Raw genomic sequence first — 18,267 nt, 5'->3', positions numbered from 1 at the left:
CTCATCCCTGTTTCCTCATAACTTTTCTCTTCCTTAATTCCACTCTCTTAACACTTTCCCAAAATTATTAACCTTTTAAGTAGTGACAATAATATCATTTAATCCAGCTGGTACAGGTAATATTTTTCAGAACCAGGCCTGAATCATAAAAAGAATGCACCTAACTTTTTCATTCTGGCCTAAAGATGAGATTTAAAAAGGAAAGAAAGAAAGAAAAGCTGATTTAAGATTGATTCCAATAGATAACAAAGTTGAAAAAAACAAAATCAGCCCAGAGTTTTGATTAACATTCTGTCTTCCCCACAGGGGATAACTTGTAGGGACTCGAAGGGATGGGGAGAAGAAAAAAGGAGGGAATTCGATCCCTGTACTTTTAAAGAGTGCCTTGCTAAATCATCACTGGACTTTCCAGGCATTTTCCCATCCAAATTTCTGAAATGTGCCCACCTAGTTTAGAGTAAAAGCAAAAACTATAGCCTATCCTTCTTAAAAATACTGTGTTTTGCACACAAACATTCATTGCTTTAAGAACATTTAAAAAATGACAGCCTGAAGTGCTTAAAATGTGTAGGACATGGTACAAGACATGTATATATACACACAGATATGCATATGCACAAGCAATGTATATATACACATACAAGCATGTAGTCTCATGAATTTGAACTTGAAATCCAACAGTGTACAACTACTGTACATCCAGTATGAAATGTCCTGTTTCATGGATGTAAGAGGAGTGAAAACCCAAACCTCTCAGGTCTTTGAAGCCCGAACACAATCCACCTTACTCAACCTTGAATCTCAGCTCCTGACTCACTGACGGTGAGTGGTACCAACCACAGACAGACTGTTTAAAGGCTCACACAAATGTCTTTGGTGTATGTGTCTATTTTTTAAGGTACAAAATAATAATAATAATTATAATTATAATAATAAAAATAGCTATTTTGTGTGCTGTAGCAGTTCTTTTATAGCTCACATTAAGTGCAGCTCTTAAACCCCACCCCCACCCTCACCCAAAGAAAATACTTGTTAAATAAGGATTAGACAGGTCAAACACCATTGTAGTGCAAATAGTAAACGATAAAAAAAAAACAACATTTACAAAATATAGAAATGTTTGGATCCAACAGATGGACAAACATATTCCTTTCAAGTATCTCTCCTTGAAGAAAATAAAAATTAATCAGGTTACTTCCAATACAAAAAAGTCTCTCTTTTTGTTCTGTCTCAGGTAAACAGTTTCAAACCTATTAGGTTGCATAGTTCTAAGATCATAAGCACCTTAACGAAATGTAACTTGGGATTTTTTTTCCTTGATCTTTCGCTCTTCTCTTTTCTGTTCTCAATTTTTTTTTAATGTTGGTTTTGTCTTGTTCTGAAAGTGGTGCAGAAAAAAGAAAGTGTGGCCACCTGCACACTATTGTCCTTTTACCAGTATGTGTGTGTGCGTGTGTGTAAATGCCTGTGCGTGCGTGTACACACACGCGCACACTGATAAATAGAGCTCGGCTCACACAGACATGCCTTATGACCTGGGTAATTGGTGGGAAAGTGCCTATGACCGGCCCTTTCAAACTCATGGCTTTCTGGATGATATTTGGGTCATGCTAGTCCCCGTTTCTGCAGACTAGACAAATCGACTTTGAGGCTCACAAGAGAACTGCAAGCAGGGAGAGGACAATACCCCATTTAAACCACTGGCACCAACAGTTTGATTTCCGAAGAAATGAAGGGTACACCATTCTCCCTTTCCTCCTCAATGCCTGTCTCCTTCACCGCTTCATCTCTGAGCCCTGGCTACGGATTTCTGCTTTTTTCCGCATCTTCCTTCATCTGTTTCATCAGGTTTTGTTTTTAGGTGTTTTTTTTTTTTTCTGGTTTTTAACTCAGAAACCTTAAGAACTGTCTTCACGTTGCCACTGTCTTTTCTGGCCACCTCTCTCCCTCCCCCCAACCCCTCCCCCCGGATGGGCAGCTCTATGAGCAGCCGCACTCCTCCACGATCATGTTCTGAATGTCTTTCTTGATGATGTTCTGGCCGTCGTCGTAGTAGAGCATGGACATGGGTCTCAGCTTGGTGGGCACACAGCACGATTTGAGGTTGGCGAAGGGGCTGTGACCCCGCATGCGGTAGTGGTTGATGACTGTTGAGTGGAAAGACAGCGAGGAGCCCGAGGTGCCTGCTATGTGGCTCGGGCACTCGCCCTCACAGTAGTTGGCATGATAGCCGGAGGGAGCGATGATCCAGTCATTCCAGCCAATGTCCTTGAAACTGACAAAGAACTGTTTCTTACAGCAAATGTTGACCTTGCCGTCACACTCCAAGCCCCGCCTGCGGCGGCGGTGAGGATGGTCTTCGGACTGCCGGGCTTGCAGCATGAGGAAAGGTCTGTGCGACTGCTCCTTCTCCTCGTCGGCCCCTCCTTCACCTCCGTCCTTCTTCTTCCCTTCCCCTTCCTCGTCTTTCTTCTTCCTCTTGCCCAGGAGCACCAGGCTGGCACCGCTTTCCGGGCACTGCTCACAGGCAATCCGAACGTCCAGGGAGCTCTTGCCTTGGTCCAGCAACCGCTGGATGCTGCTGGACACAGGAAAGATGTGCCAGGTGCTCTTTCGAGCATCCACCACCTTCTCCGAGAGCAGGAGTTCACTTCTCTCCCCCTTCAAGCCCACTTCCTCGGCCTCATCCCCGGCGTCCAGGATGCCCTGCGGGTGCTTCTGCTGCTGGAAGAGGCGGATGGTAACTTTGGACCTGGTCCTGTTGGCCTTGGGGACCTTCAGGAACAGCCAGACCTCAGCCCGCTCCACCACAGACAGGTCACTGCCTTCTTTGGAAATCTCGAAGTGCAGCGTCTTCCTGGCTGTGCCTGAATACAAAGGCAACACAAGAACACAAAGGGACACTGGTTAATTCATCAGTGTTTGTACTTCCTCATTTCAAACAGCCCTCTTTCCTTGATGGGCCATCTAGAACAACGGTCAGCATATTGTGGCTAAGACTGGCTTTCATATATTTATACAGGTGTAGAGAAAGAATATTTTTTGATGTGAAAATGATCTGAAAACTAAATGAATGCCCATCAGTGACTGCCTCGGGATACAGCTATGCTCACTTTTTTTATGTGTTGTCTCCAGTTGCTTTTGCACCACAGTATTCAAGGACCTGTGACAGACACGTTGTGGCCCCCAAACCTTGAAGTGTTTCCTCTCTGGCTCTAGAGAGGAAACCATTTTTGGACCCTTGCTCTAAAATGCAGAGAACCCAAGAGTCTGTGTGTTGAACAGCTGATTCATGTGTTTTGTCTTGCATACAATGGAAATAATGTCATGATATTTGACCTATTGTCTTGCAGTCTGGAAGGGTTAGATAAGATCACATTAATGAAAGTTCTGCCCCCACCGTGCCATGTAGGTCTACACTTGCCCACATGCAGGGACACCCTGAGCTAGCCATCCCCTAGTTCCTGGGTTGTCTTCCCTCTGGTTGCTTTGAAGCAAGACTCTTAATTCCACCTGCCTGACAGGTGCTTGACTCAAAGTGGAGCTGATCAATACTTCAGTAACTTTTTCAGTGGCCAAGGGTTCTTGCCTTCAGCTCCCTCTCCCTCATCCTGCCTCCTACTTCCTGTGATGCACTTATATGGTATTGTCTCTGATATACCGGAAATGACTACTGCTGGCCCTTGGGCCTAGAGAGTCACATACGTCCTTAAGGAATGTTTCAGACGCTGCCTTTTAGAAGCCTCCTCTCACATCTCCTCCACTGCCACCCTCTTGCCAGTCTAGCTGACCATTCCCACACCTGAGTTCCTAATTCACTGGCCAGTGTTGAACAGAAAGTAGGTAATTAGTTGACTATTTATTCATTAATGCAGGCATTTCCAGTGTCAAACTACATGGAATAATTGTTAGTGTCTACCTCAGAATATGGTATTTTTGCCCCGAGGTGGAGCTGAGTAAACACCAACAACATATTTCAGACAGCAATTGCTGCCAATATGGAGGAAATCCCGGCACGGTGAAGGTACTTGGATTCATCACTCACTACATTCTAACCTTACCTCTAAAATTAGAAATTCCTCTATTTCCTTCTCTTTTCATTAGCACTGCCCACTTATTCTTGTAAGGATGTTTGCCACAAGAAACAAAAGTAATCAGATGAGAACTTTCTGACTGCACAAACATTTGCCCAGCAATTCCATTTTGCAATATATAAAACCATGCCCTCTTGTACATGACCATCTGCCTATTTCAAACTGTGTGCTGCACACACAGTTCATATATGAATCTGGGAACAATCTGAAAGTTCATCTTAGAACTCTCAACTCTCTGGGAGGATCTCCCGGCCTGGATTTCTATAGCTAACGGAAATCCAGGCATACTTATCACTCCAGGCCCCGAGATGTTTACGGTACTATAAATTTTAGGCACAGTTTCAAGTTCTCTAGAGCAGACGGCCGGCGTTTCTGTGCGTTGCGCACTGTAGATTCTGTTCCTAATTTAACACACTCTGTACACTGTGATTATGATAGTGGTAAATTCACTGGGGCAGGGGCCAAGGAGGGCTACATATGGATAGGAAAGGTTTCCAGCATTTGGATCAGCTTGCCATGCTGAGGATGGCGGCAAGGGGAGTTCCTTTGCCCCGACCTCATGTCTCTGGCAGGAGTTGAAATGAGTAATAAAGCTGGCTCTGGGATTAGATAGGACACCAAAGCAGGCAACAGTTAGTGGGGGAAGCTGTCTTATTTTAGGAAACAGGGTAATTTTTTTTTCTAAAATGTTAATTCTATATTCCCTTTTGCTAAGAATTGGTGCTTTTCTTTTTTCAAGGAAACTGAAAGGGAAGATTCCAGGAAGCAGAGCTTAATGTTTTAAATCCAAAAAGGCAACCAGCAGCAGATTTTGAGGTACTAGGGTCTTGCCAAGAGCAAAGGAAAAGGCTGGGTGGGATCCTCCCAAACCTGGAGTACTGGCCTCCCAGGAGCTGCACACTCCCTGCTGTCATTGGGCCACTCACCCCACTCAACAGAAAATGTTGACAAACTACCTACTGTTTTCCCTTCTGCCTCTACGCAGGACTGCTTCTGAAATCCTACAGGGCGCCAGAGTGACACCCGAAGACAAAGAGGTAGTAGCTGCTAAATTAGAGAAGCTAGAGGGCACAAGGTTGTGTTCAGTTTTTCTAGGAAGGAGCCTGTGAAACCAAAGCATCTGACTGGTGCCTGGATGGGAAGGTTGGTGGTGTCAGGTAACTCATCTCCACAGGGCTCCTCTGTATCCACGTCCACTGAGACTGACAGGGGTGGGGACAAGGCCGAGGAGATGCCCTTGCTGGCCTGCCTGCCTGGGACTTCCCGTGAGTCAAGTCCACAGATGTCTCCAGATGCAAGGGAGTTGGGAGGAGGGGGACAAGGGAAGGGAGAATTATCTGCCAGAACCTGAACCAGGGATAGTCATGTGCAAATTGTTTCTGTAGGGCCTGGGAGGCCAAGGCCACTGGCTTGCAATCCCACAGCCTACAGAAGAGCTCCTGGTTTCTCAGAAGCAGGTTTCCAATGCTGGATAGAGCCCCACCCCTTCTTCACAGGCAGCTGTACTTGGAAGCAAATGATTTAGCGTCGCTGCGAGAGGATTGTACAAAGAGAGTCCTCATTAGAGGGGGCTCAGCCTGTCAGGTGCTGTTGCATTAGGTTCAGAGAGTCATCCTAAAATGACTTTCATGCTGGTCTCAGCTGATAATTAGCTGCATGGCATAGCTTGTGTGTTGTGTGGAGGCAGGATCACTGATTTACGTACCAGTTTAATGATGTGAACAGAAGCCTGCATTTGCTTCTACTGCCTGCATGCTTTCTCTCTCCCCCATATTTCTGACATTTGGATTTTCCCCCTACTAATTGACATGCTTGTCGCCTCCTTCTCCTGGTGTCCATTTCTGGAACTGCTATTTGTATATTGCATGATATTTTATCAGGGGGAAAAAAAATAAAACTGGGATCCAATTTCATGAAAATGCGGTGACCATAATGCTCAGAAACAGGGGGACGGGAGAGAATCGAGTCTTCCTCATGTCCACCTCAGACGCAGGTACATTTTACAAGTTCTATTGTTTTCTGACTTATGAAGCAGTGCATATTTTTTCTTTTACGTCAGCTTTCCTGGTAGAAGGGGGTTGGGAGAGTGATTCGGCTGGAAGCTGACATGGAATTAATGGTCATCAGTGTGGTAGGTGTCAGAAATAGAACCCTCAGATGTCTTAGGTCTGGAAAAATATAATAAATAACTAGTCAATGTGTGCTGTTCCCTTTATATTACCAGGGAAATTGCTATGCTACCGTGTCACTTTCAGCTTGCCCCAGGCTGCAAATCTCTCTGCCTAACAAACTGAAACATGGGGGAAAGGCTGCCAAAGGCTGAGATGTTTAGCTTCCCATCTCTAACATTTCAGGCTTGCTGCACACAGCCTGTGCGGTAAGACCCTGAAATGGAAGGCTTTCCCGTGCCGCTTCCTAAGCGGAGGAGGTGTGCTTCGGTTCCCTACACTGTGTGCTGGCTAACCAGACAGAGCTGCTGGCTTCATGAGCCTTTCATTAACCTGCTCTCTGCTAATATTCTCTCCTTCCTTCTGTGCTATCCACCCCATCCCCCCCGCCCTCCCGAGGCTAGTGAGCAAGGCTTGTATCGCAGCCTGAAATGCCTGACTAATTCACTGTGAAAGTCCCACGCAAACCCGTGTGGGTGATAGGATTTCATCCCTGAAGCCCCTCATAAGCCTGATGGATACACACACCCAAGCAGAGGACAAAGGTGCACAGGATGGCTGGTGGGGAGGTGCTGTCTTGTAGGGAATCCCTTTGACACACTGCCTGATGCAAGGCAAGGCTGCAAGATGGGGGCAGACACCTGGAAGGCATGTGAGCACGGTTTTCCTGTCTTTTAGAATGTCCCAAATGTTTTTAATAACTCCTTTCATGAGGGCACGCCAAGGGTTAAGCAGCCAAGCCCCTGGTCCTTCCCGTCCCTCACACTGGGATGTAAACTACTACCCAACCAAGAACCCAGCATCTCAGATGTGTGGGTAAATCAACATTTCCAATTAGATCAGCAACACACACACACACAGAGTGTTTCAGTTTGGTTCGAATGCCCTCCCCACGCAGGGTCCAGCTTCTAGTATCCCGTCCTGTTACATATGGGTAACAATTATGCCTCTAACACTGATGTGAAAAGCCTTGTTGTTGACAGAGCGAACTTTAACTCACTGACTACTATGATGGGATGGGGGAGGGGGAAATGAAAAAGCTTTGCAGTAAGAAGTGCCTGTGACTTTCATGTTTCCATTCTTCACCGTGGTTTCACTGTGCCTAGATAGGATGCAGCCAATGGCAGCAACATACAGAGCTGCTTTTACAGCATGTGTGTTCACTGTAGCACCAACCTTGCAATGTCTGGACTGCTTCCAGAAGTTTCTGCAGAAGGCAGCTAGCAAGGTCCTGAGGTTATTGCTCCTGTGATCCACACTGGAGGACTTGGCCCCCACAATCATGGACTGGATCATAAATTACGTTGATTACTTTTTTTTAGCCATAATATCTTTCCTTAAAATCCATTACTGAATTGTAAATACTCAGTCTCAAACATTCATCACCCATGCCTCTCGCATTTAAATGGTGATGAAAAAGGAGGTGAAATGGGGAGAAAGCGGTTTTAGGCTCCTAAGACAAGTAGGTAAGTTGTTAAGATTCAACTCACAGAATTGTGGGGATTCTTCCAAAGTTCCTGAGAACTTTTCACACTTTTGATTTTGGATCTAGGAACCAGTTAAACAGGCAGAATCTGAGCTGGAGTAAAAGATCATGCTCACATAGTTTTGAGCAGAAGAGAAGCCAAATCAAATACATGTTTTCACTCAAAGTGCCTGGGATGGTATTACTTCACTTCTCCAAATGCTAATACTGACTCAAATCCTGGCTTCTGTCTGCCCACTCTATCCCATTCCTGACCCCCCAAAACTCCACTACGACTCCTTCCCAGGCCGCAAACCACTATGAATCTTGTTCCACGCCTTTCCTTCACCAGCTCCCTCCACACCCTCAGTTCAGACAGCAAGGCATCCTCAGAAGCTGAACACCATGTTCCCAACAGGCGCTCAATAAACAGCCTCTTTTCTCCCTGTTCAAAGTTCCTTGTCATTTGTTGCTGCTGAAAAGCATTGGTGAGGCCAGCGAACTAGAACACAAAATCAGGGAAAATGGAAGGAGGTTTTTGTAAACCCAGTCGACCGTATTAGGGAGAGTCTTGTGAGCAAATCAGGATCGCTGATGATTCATGGTCACATTTCTCCATGCTCGGCTCTGTTTGCTTTTGAAATTTATCACTCCTCTGCCTTCCATGGAGTGCTGGAATGCTCACATGTATCACCAGAATTCCTGCGTCCGGGACTTCTGTCTCAGTTAATGTGTGTATCCTGCCCTATGAAGTCTTTGGTTCTGCTGGAGGAGCAGGCGATAACTGATAATCCTCAGGACTAGGGAGCTGCAGACACGGGGTTCCGGTAGGCGCAATTGCCATTGCCTGGATTAACTGACAAACAGCAAAAAGTCTTTGGAATGCGCCCTCTTGTGGTCGATGCTTTCCAGTTATTCAGAGAAGAACATGTGTGTAACCCCAACCTCCTAGGGAGGGCCAGGGAGGGAAGTTCACAGGAAAAGTTCAGGGCAGGGGGCGCTCAGAATTAACTCCACTTTCAGGTGGCTCCGTGGGGAGAGGGGAATTAGTCATCCACGCTAGCCTTCTTTCTTAGCCTTCTTGTTTGGAAGCGTGCATTTCTAACTCCAATGGGCTGTAAATGAAATCCTCCAAGAGGATACTTCTGTATTGGCTTGTAAAAGGACACAGGCTATGTGAGCACTACTCATTGCTTGGTGTTGTCTCTCTTCCCCTATCTTTCCTACAAGTGCTGTGAATTTCCAAGTCACACTGTCACCTTCTAATGTTTGCAGCATACAGACTAGTATGTCGTGTATTATCACTGCATACTAACAGACCAGTTAGTATGTCAGGAATCAAAGATAAAGTAAATAGTCAACCCAGAAAGATATGGGCTTTTACTCTTATGACCAATTATAGGGATAGTTGGCTTGGCTTTATTCTTCCCATGATGTTTTCTTTGAAGAGTTAAGGCCTTAAGGTAAACAGTAAAGATTTTGTACCAGCCACGGTGAGAAACATTGGGTGACAAACATAAAGAGGAAGTCGCTTTTATGTGTTGGAATGCATCTCAAAATGTCTTAGGATGGTTTCCATTGGTTGCACAACAACAACTAACATCAGCCTGACAAAGATGGGACTTTATCCCTGGTCACAGCTAGGCAAGTCCAATACAAGGCACCTTAGTGTCCGCAATGGCTCAACTGCTGTGCTTCTGAGCAGTGAGGGAAAAGGCGAAGATTAAACACAGAAATCTTGACATTGAAAGGGGCAACTATAACTATGAATTTATGGAATGTTCACGGGTGACATTAATGACTGGATTCTATACTGTACCGAAGTTTGTAAGAAAACAAAAATGTGTGCCCTTTTCTATTCTCTAAGAGTCTTGACATTTCTACATAGTTGGGGTGTTATTAAAGTTGAATTATTGCAAAAGCAACAAGACATAGATCTTTGTTATGCATTTTCATGCATTTGCTGCAACTATTCAGAGGATACTTTCCTGCAGGCAAAATCAGCAACAAAATGCTTGCATAGTATGCTACTTATGATTGTCCATAAATACAATCATTAAATTTGAAAAAATTAAATCAATTTGAGGTAACGGGTAGATTCTCTCAGAAGAGAAAAATGGAGCTGTTATAACAAACCTCTTCTAAGTATCCAAAGTCAAGAGGTAAGCTCAGCTAGGACAAGTTCCCCCTACATATCTTAAACTTCAGTCAGCATGTCAATCCAATGAAATGGCCCTCTAAAAAGTAGCTCTTTCAATTAAACACCTGCCAGGGAAGTAGAAGATGACAAGATCCCATATAACAGATTGAAGGTTTGGCACTGAGATGAAGGCCATAGGAAGGCATGTCAATGGTTAAATTCTTTCATTACCAAAACTCTAACTGCCAAGAGGATAATTTACTACACAAGTGCATTAATGTACTGCTAGCGTCAGTTGTAGGATTAGAAGTGGTCAGAGACTCAGCTATGTGTAAGTATAGGATGCTTTCTGGGCACATTCAGAGGTACGAGTAAGGCCATCAGCGCATGGAAGTTGCTTTACGGAATGGGCTATACAGATGGACTCCTTGGCACTAAACACGCCAAGCCCTCCAAACCCCTGGAATCCCTCTCCTGGGTGGGATGCAATGTCGGTGTTGGGGGCATTCCCTTCCATACTTTTCCTCAGGGAAAGTTTGAAGAAAATGTAGGCCACAAGTTCAAAACTCCAACCTGACTTCTGTCCTCAATCAGTTTCCAAGAAAACAAAGTTGTAAAGTAACAAGCATGCCTTTGGGGGCTACACCAAGAAAGAACTTTCAGGAAAGTTTCCCTACATGCAGCAGGCTGCTGCCAGGGCAAGGGCTAACCCAGGAAGCCTGTGGAACATGGGAACTTCTGCTTAGGGGAGAAGACAGAATCTGGCAGGCTCTCTGCTCCCCCAAAAATGATGCCCAGGTCTCACATGGCTTTCTTGAAAACAGAACATCTGAGTCAACAGGTTTTCAGGATTGGAAATTCTGAGTGTTGCCTTAATTGTTTATACTGCTGCAGCAAACTTTTAAACAAAATGCTGGGAGTCCCTGCACATACTTTACTGGCCATATGCTCTAGCAAACAAAACAATGGCATTCCTTTCACATAGATTTGGCAAGGGAGTTTTTTGCCTGGCATTACCAAGAAAGTAACACAGTATTAACACATCTGTGTGCCCGGCATGTGGGGGCTTGCAGACATGCAAAAGGATGTGTTTCTCACAACTGTAGGCAGAGCCTGGCTCCAGGTCCAGGGCCCGTCCTCTCCCCAGGCATTTTCCACTCAGCAACAAGTTACTGTGGGGGCCAATGGATGAAATCTAATTCTCAAAGTTCTTCCTCTTCAAGACTGAGTGAGTGGTCAGAGTGCTTTGTCAAGGCTGCATTCCTTGGCAAGAGAGCTGTTAGGAACTTCTCAGAGAGCAAACTCTTAGGGGGGAATGATCGTTCTTTTTATTTATTTTTTTGGTTCAGAGAGCAATAGTTCTTCAAAAGTAGCTATTGGTTCAATGTCCACTGCCCCCTCACTACCCTGCCACACACCCCATGCCCTAAGTAGCTTTCTGCTGCTTGTGCACTTACAGGTGGAGTTGCTAAAGGTAAAGATGACCACAGCTAATCAACATGCCCTACCTGTTGGCTGTGACCCCAGGGAAAAAGCTTTCTTTTAACACAATGGCTTCACCCGTGCGATTCCACCAGGATCACGGGGCACTCTCACCCGCGCCCCCCACCCCCGCCCCCAACAACGTCTTTGGATTGCTGGGGCAGAGGCGGAGAGGTGATGTCCCTAAACCCCCTGGCTCCTGCGAGCACACGAACCTGCCCAGAACTCTAGTCTGGCCGCTGGGCTCTGGGTTCGGAACCCTGGGCGAGGGAACTCCCTCTCAGAGAGACTTGCAAAGAGAGTCCTCCCCACGCACCCCGGCTGAGTTCAGCAAGTGGAAGCTACACTGGTGTCCAGGCACCACGCAACCGAGGAGTGCCTTTCCAAGAAGTCCTCCTCCCGCCCCCGGGCCCCTGCCTCCCGCTCCAGGCACTGCCACTACCCAACCCGGACACACGCACGCCCCCGAATAGAGCCCGAGACCCTTCCCGGGCAGCCGGTAGCTGAAAGCGGACATACGAAGTTGCTCCCGGGCCCATCCGAGCAGCCGGCCTTGTTCTCCCCCTCCCCTCCCCCCGCGCTGCCAGCACCCACCTGACTCGGCGAACGTGATGATCTCCGAGGTCTGCTCCATCAGCTCATTCATTTCCGCCCTCCTTCCAATATCGTCTTCAATCTCCACGAACCCGTTCTCCCCTACTTTGCCTACGTGCAGCTTGCGGATGGCGTTGAGAAGCGCCGCCTTGGGCACCGGCTGGGTGACCTCGGGTCTCTTCTTCAAATGCAGCATGTTTAGGATGTGCTTCTTGACGGCCTCCACCATCTCGGGCTGCGAGTTGGGTCCATCCTTGGGGAGGGTGGCCAGCGCACAGGACGGGCAGTCGGGGGCCGCGCTGTGCCCCTCGGAGCCCGGCGTGGGGGAACTCCTCCCTATAATCCAGCAACTCGCCAGGAGAACTCCTTGGAGCCACAGCAAGGGCATCCTGGCAGCCAACGCTGTTGTGATTGCCCTTTTAAAGGCCCTGCTTTTCCTCCACCCCCCTCACGCACAGGTTTTTTTTTTCCTTTTTTTTTTTTTTGGTAGTGGTGGTGGTGTACTTTTTTTTCCTTTTTTTCCCTCCTTTCTCCTCTTCAGCAAATTCTCTGGAACAAGAACAAAAAGTTTCCTGTGAAGTTTTGTTTGCAGGTTCCCACTCTGAATGCAGTCAGTGCTGTAGGTTTGTGGCTGTCAGGGAGGAGAGTTCTGTCTCGAGTAAGAGAGAAGGAGGGAGAGAGGGAGGGTGGGAGGGAGGGAAAGAGGGAGGGAGACACGGTGTGTGTGGGGGGGGAGACAGAGACACAGAGAGGATGGGAGGGAGAGACAGGGAGAGATGAGAGAGGGGGTGAGAAGAGAGAGGGAAAGGGGGGAAGGGAAGGAGAGAGAGGGAGAGAGGGAGAGTGAGGGAGAGGATAGGAGGGAGAGAGAGAGAGAGAGAGAGAGAGAGAGAGAGAAACGGATTGGCTCTAAGTGAGTGAGTGAATGGGAGCGGGAGGGGGCCGCGAGTAGAGGCTGTGATTAGGGAGGGAGGGACAAGCGTTTTCTTACAGGCTGCTTGCTCTCAGCTCCCGCTCGCTCACACACACCTCTCTTCCAATAGCACCATCCTCGGGGTCCTACTTTCCCTTCTAAAACAAATTCTCCTAATCTTGCTCACGCGCGCGCGAGTGTGTGTGTGTGTGTGTTTGTGTGTGTTTTCCTCTGCCCAATTCTCCCGGCCTCACCTTCTTCCTTTTTTGGAGGGAGATTAAAAAAAAAAAGCGCTAAGTCCGTCCTCTGAGAAGAAGTCCCCCTCCCCCCCAGGAACCCCCTTCCTTACCCACTCCTGACCTCAAGGTCCCCGGACCTGGCCGTAGCCCTGGAAGGCTACACGCCCACCTGGCCGTCAGGAGGGGCTGAGGGAGCCCGGAGGTCTGGCTGACAGGTGGAGGAAGTAGCGGGGAGAGGGGGGTCCCTGGGCAGAGGAACCCCCGGAGCCACTGGCTTTGCTGGCCCGAGAAAGTCGGACAGAGTCCTTCCCCGGCCCGGTGCATTCCTTACTGCAGTGTTGAGGGCCGCCCCCACCAGCCGGCGAATCGAGGGCGGTGAGATACAACTTGGGTTTGGGGGTCCGGGGATGCCCGGCACTTTCCCAAGTGCGCCCTGCCGCGGGGCCCCGAGGGAGCCCCGGGGCAGCCGGCGCTGGACACGCCCGCCGGGGCCACCTGAGGGGCTCTCCCCGCCCGGCTTCCGCCGCCCGCCCCGGCCCCGGCCCCGGCCCCGCTGGGGCGCGCCGCACCGCTCCAGCTACTGCCACCGTCCAGACTGCAACGCTAAAACGCGAAATTCCTATGCCCTTTTCCCACATTCTTTTTATATAAAGAGAGCGCGCTCCCCTGACTCCAGCAACTGGCCCGAGGGGAACAGAATCTCCGAAATATACTGGCAAATTGTTTTTCTCTGTCACGTGGTCGTTTGCTCAGCTCGCCCCTGGCCCATCCTGACCCGTGCGCCTGCAACCGTAGCCTCCGCCAGCGCTGCCCCTGGCCTCGGAGGAACGGCACGGGAAGAAGCCGGCGTGGAACTCAATGCTCACAGGAAAAAAAAAATGCGGATTTTTATACAATGCCTTTCTGGGGCTTTAAAAAAAAAAACTTCCCTCCTCCCCCTCCCCCGTTTTCATTTCCCATCTTATTGCTTTTATCTTGCAGAAGTGTCTTTAAGGGGGTCCATCTGTTAAAGCTTTCCTTCCCTTTCTGGTCCTTTCCCACACAGAAGCACTCCTGGTTTCTGGGGTTAGTGTCAGCTTCTATGTGACATCCCGAGTGCTCTTGGTGGGAGAGGCAAGCCAGGCAATCTTGGCAGAAAGCGTTAATGAACACCTTCACCGCCAGCTGAAGATCTGAGGACCAAGGGAAGAGGGGAGAAAGCTGACACTAAGTTAAAATTACAGTTTGCACAGGTAACCATGCTGCCCTGAACTGAACACACTGACCTCTTTTTCCCAAAGCAGTATTCGCCAGCCTTGCTCTGTTCCGAGCCATTTAACACCTTTGGGCTTTGGGCTCCAGGAACCATCCCCTACTTTGCTAGTATTGTTAAAACTTTGTCCACAGTTGCCTAAAAAGCCTCATTTTCTTTAGAGTGGGGGATGGGAAGGAGGGGATGAGTAGGGACACTGAGTATAATGGTCTTAATGTAACATCTCTGTACTGTCATACTCAATATCACCCACCTATATGGAGTCAAAAGAGACAGGACCCAAAGCATTTTGTAGTGCCATTAAGTTTTACAAGAGTCTGAAATAGAACTGAAAGTTTAATGACTCCAAACAACTCAAGAGACCTAATAGTAGCATTTTAGGTAAGTGTAACTTACCAATATTTGGATTCTGTCTGCGTGCCTGTGTGTGTGAGTATGTGTGTTCCCTGAAGTCACCGCCTGCGAATGTAACTGTAAAATAGCCTTCTCTCTGGCATATACACTTGTGTATAGGTGCTGAGTATAGGACCATTAAAACTATAGGACCATTAAAAACTATGTGAACCTGCACGAGCAATATAAAGATACAGAAATCACAGTGCCATGGAAGTGCCAGTCAGCTGTAAAATCCCTTTTAGCCACCCTGAGTGTGGAAAGCGCTCAGAAGGAAGTTAAAAAGGCATTACCTTTCCGGTTCCCTCTCTTTCGCCAGCCGGCTCCTGTATCCTGTGCTGAGAGCTGCCTGCGTCCCTCCTCATGGTGTTGGCACTGGGAAGTTTTATACTGTACTACTTATTTGTACATTCGTACATTGGTACCACTCAAACAGAGGAGGGCTGGGGCTTTGTGTGGGATTGGTTAGAATCAGCATGACATCAGCGGATGACTGGTTTTCCCAGTGTGAGACATTTCATAATTCATTATCTAATGGAAATCCCTCTTGGCTTCTCAGACACTATTGGGTGATGCACTGAGCCGGTGAACCTCTGGCTGTGAGTAGCCTATCTTCTACGAAAACACTGGAACCAAACAGATGTATCTCCAGGAGTGTTCGACTTTTCTTTTACTACTTGAACACACGACTCATTATATTCAAGTTCAGTTTTATGTCCTTACATAAAACATCTGTTACTTCGTCAAGTTGCCTCTATTTACACAATATTTTATTGTTTCTTACAGAGAAGAAATTTCCTAGTGTTCCTTACAGGGATTTTAATTTGGTTTTATTTTTAAGTAAGCTGTTCCACTGAAGGAAACAAAAAAATTAGGAAAATACATATACCCATATGCTGATGGTCTCCCTCCCTCCCTCACACTGCTATTTTATGTTTTGCCATTGACTGCCTGCTTCACAAATCATGTATCAGCAAGGAGAACAGAAGCAGTTATCTTCTGCTCGTGAACTTAGTAAACGGCCCAAGTCTTTCAAATCCCATCCTAACCTGCAAAACAAAACCACAAAACCTCCTGCATCCTTCCTCTTTAACAAAGCTTCAAGTCCTACAATTTCCAAATTGTCACAGATGTTGCATGAGGTTAATAAAAGAGAGGTGAACACTCCTTGAAACAGGGGTGAAGCTGGTCAGGTTATTTTGTTTAGTTGATTGGTTGGTTGGGCTTGGGGCGGGGGGTGGGGGGAAAGGGGTGTGGTGGGAGCCAAGCTGGCAAGTCTGGGAAATCCTACAGGCAGAATGAAGCCTGAGACAACAGTGAAAAAGCACTATCTGAGGGAGATGAGAGGGGCATAAGCTAGGCTCCCATGGCAAGTTGGATAAAATGTGCAAAATTGGGAGCTAATGAAAGCCACATGACCAGATATGTTGTTTTGTACGCAGGATTTAACATGCGAAACACAAACTTTTCACGGTGCCCACTAGCAAAAAAATAGAGGCTCTGTCCCCCTGCCTTGTGGCTTGAGCAGGTTCCTTTTAGCACAGCAGCAATTTTCTGTGTAAGAGAGGGTCTCTTCTTGGCTTGGTACAGAGAAAGTGTGGGTGCTGAACTGCGAGGGAAGAGGAGTATTCTAAGAACTGCATATGCAGAAGTGAGGTAGGAAATGAAATCATGAGGTTGTAGAGGAAGAGAGGGAATCTGAGTACAAAGACAGAAATAGGATCCTGGATGGTGAACTCCATCCCTGCCCCTCCATTTGGAATCCAGCTCAGCCTACTTCTAAGAAAGCAGCCCCTTCCCTCTTGGATGGGAACTGCTAGGAGAGCAATGGCCCTCTGGACATCCCACTATGTGAACCTCTGTGTCCTGCCAGTGGGACAGTCATGTTCCTGAAAGCGATGTGGTGGGGGCACAAAACCAACCCAGATCAGACCCTGGCTCCACTGTATATTCACCATGCAAAAGGCAGGATCACCATCCCCAAAATGGGACCCATCCCACATCAACTGCAGCTCAGGTGCAGCCCACCCAGAAAATCCAAGCAGCCTGAAGGCTGCTTTCGAAACATTTGCCACGGGATTCTGTGCAGCACCCTGACTTGGAGGGGCCACGCCGGCCATCTGCTGCCAGCCCCTTGCTACCTGGCAGCTTCTGGGCTCATTCCCTACCTGCACCCCCAAGCTCAGAGCCTTCTCAGTCTAGGGAAATTAACTAGGGGAGGCAGAGGGCACCGGCAGGTGAAAAACAGCTTCTTCAGAATACTCTGGACTGGGAACTGGCTCTTGCCTGCGAACTCCAGGTCCCAGGACTGAGCTGGTCAGCCCAGGTCCTGACAAGGATCTGCTTCTGCTTCCTCCGTTTGGTTTCTCTTTCACTTCCTGCCCCTCCCCCCACTCCCAGCGTCCCCACCCCCCAGGCCCTTCGGTCCCGGCTCCTCGGCCCTGCTACTGTACCTTGAGCAACACCTGCTGGCAGCTCCCAGAGATCACGCCGGAACGCGGCCGCGGCTCAAGCCCAGCGCGCGGGATGCCTGGAGTCAGGGCCAAGCCGTTCCAAGCGGCCGCCTCTATTTTTACCCTGAGCACCAGCAAGGGCAACTTCTTTTAAGAGCAGCTCTTGATTTTTCCCCCCTTTTGGCAGCTAAAGAATTCAGGAAGGGAAAAAAAAAATCAGTGTTCAGTGAGTGCCGCTGGGAATTTCTGATCCCAGCCCCTCGGTGCCAGGGACTAAAACCACAGCAACTGCCAGGGACCTAGGACCTGCAGTGGGGCCAGCGGGCTCCCCAGCGGACACAGGCGAGCCGGGGAACGCTCCCGCCCCGCACCCGCCGGCTGCCCCCTCTCGGCTCATAGAGTTGGGCCCCAGCAGCTACTGCACTGGCGGAGTGGCCCGCTGCCACCGCGTTAACCACCTAGCGGAGGCGGCCTGATTTACTGGCTACTTCACGCAGCTCCAACTCCGGGCTGGAGCCTTTGCAGGGCTCTGCGCGCGTCGAGGATGAGCAGCCACTAGCGAACCCGGCGGAGCAGCTTGCGGCGAGCAGGAGCCGGGAGGGAAACTGTGGTACCTTCTTGTACTGTAATTGCAAAAGGCACGATGTGCCAGAGATTTATATTTAGAAGTTGTATGTTTCTACTTTTATGTAAATGGAGCAATTAGGGCCTGTACTTGCTGCTGCTAACTCCACTGCTTGTGCATTTTCTGGGGGAGCTGGTGTTTTCAATCACAATTAGGGATCTGGTCAAAAAAAAAAAAAAAAAAAAAACCCACACAAACCACCAAGTTCGTTTAAGGATAAGGGCTTGATTGTGTTGAAGGGCCAGAAGAGCAAGGCTAGTGTGCGGCCCCCCCGCGGCTTGCGCGGCACCTCCATCAGGGCACCACTAACCCTATACCGTAGTGGTGTTTACCCGCGCAGCAGCTGGCCCCATACAAAGTTGGCAGCGAGCAGCAAGCAAGAATGTTCACTTTTCTTTTCAAGCAAACCGTATGTCCTTCGGCTTTCGTCCAGGCTATTAACTGGTCTC

At 48.3% G+C, this 18,267-nt stretch overlaps 1 protein-coding gene across 1 annotated transcript; it reads right to left on the bottom strand.

Annotated features, from left to right (window-relative positions):
• Positions 1-1,472: 1,472 nt before the first annotated feature.
• Positions 1,473-17,372, bottom strand: INHBA (inhibin subunit beta A). The gene is made up of 3 exons (XM_058678244.1): positions 17,194-17,372; positions 11,944-12,492; positions 1,473-2,867 (listed from the first exon to the last, which is right to left on the bottom strand). Exons 2-3 carry the CDS (start codon positions 12,329-12,331, stop codon positions 1,981-1,983), a joined length of 1,275 nt encoding a protein of 424 aa, XP_058534227.1. The 5' UTR covers positions 12,332-12,492; positions 17,194-17,372; the 3' UTR covers positions 1,473-1,980.
• Positions 17,373-18,267: the final 895 nt, after the last annotated feature.

This window comes from Ochotona princeps, chromosome 20, assembly GCF_030435755.1.
Source record: "Ochotona princeps isolate mOchPri1 chromosome 20, mOchPri1.hap1, whole genome shotgun sequence".
Taxonomy (NCBI): Eukaryota; Metazoa; Chordata; class Mammalia; order Lagomorpha; family Ochotonidae; genus Ochotona; species Ochotona princeps.
Note: the sequence above shows the minus strand (reverse complement) of the source record. Positions and strands in the feature narration are given on the sequence as shown.

What these genes read in the sequence shown, in the direction of transcription:
- INHBA (XM_058678244.1), bottom strand. Translation starts at nt 12,331, where the DNA reads ATGCCCTTGCTGTGGCTCCAAGGAGTTCTCCTGGCGAGTTGCTGGATT. An exon ending in CATCACGTTCGCCGAGTCAG is followed by an intron (nt 2,868 to 11,943) that starts GTGGGTGCTGGC and finishes CTTTGTATTCAG; the next exon opens with GCACAGCCAGGAAGACGCTG.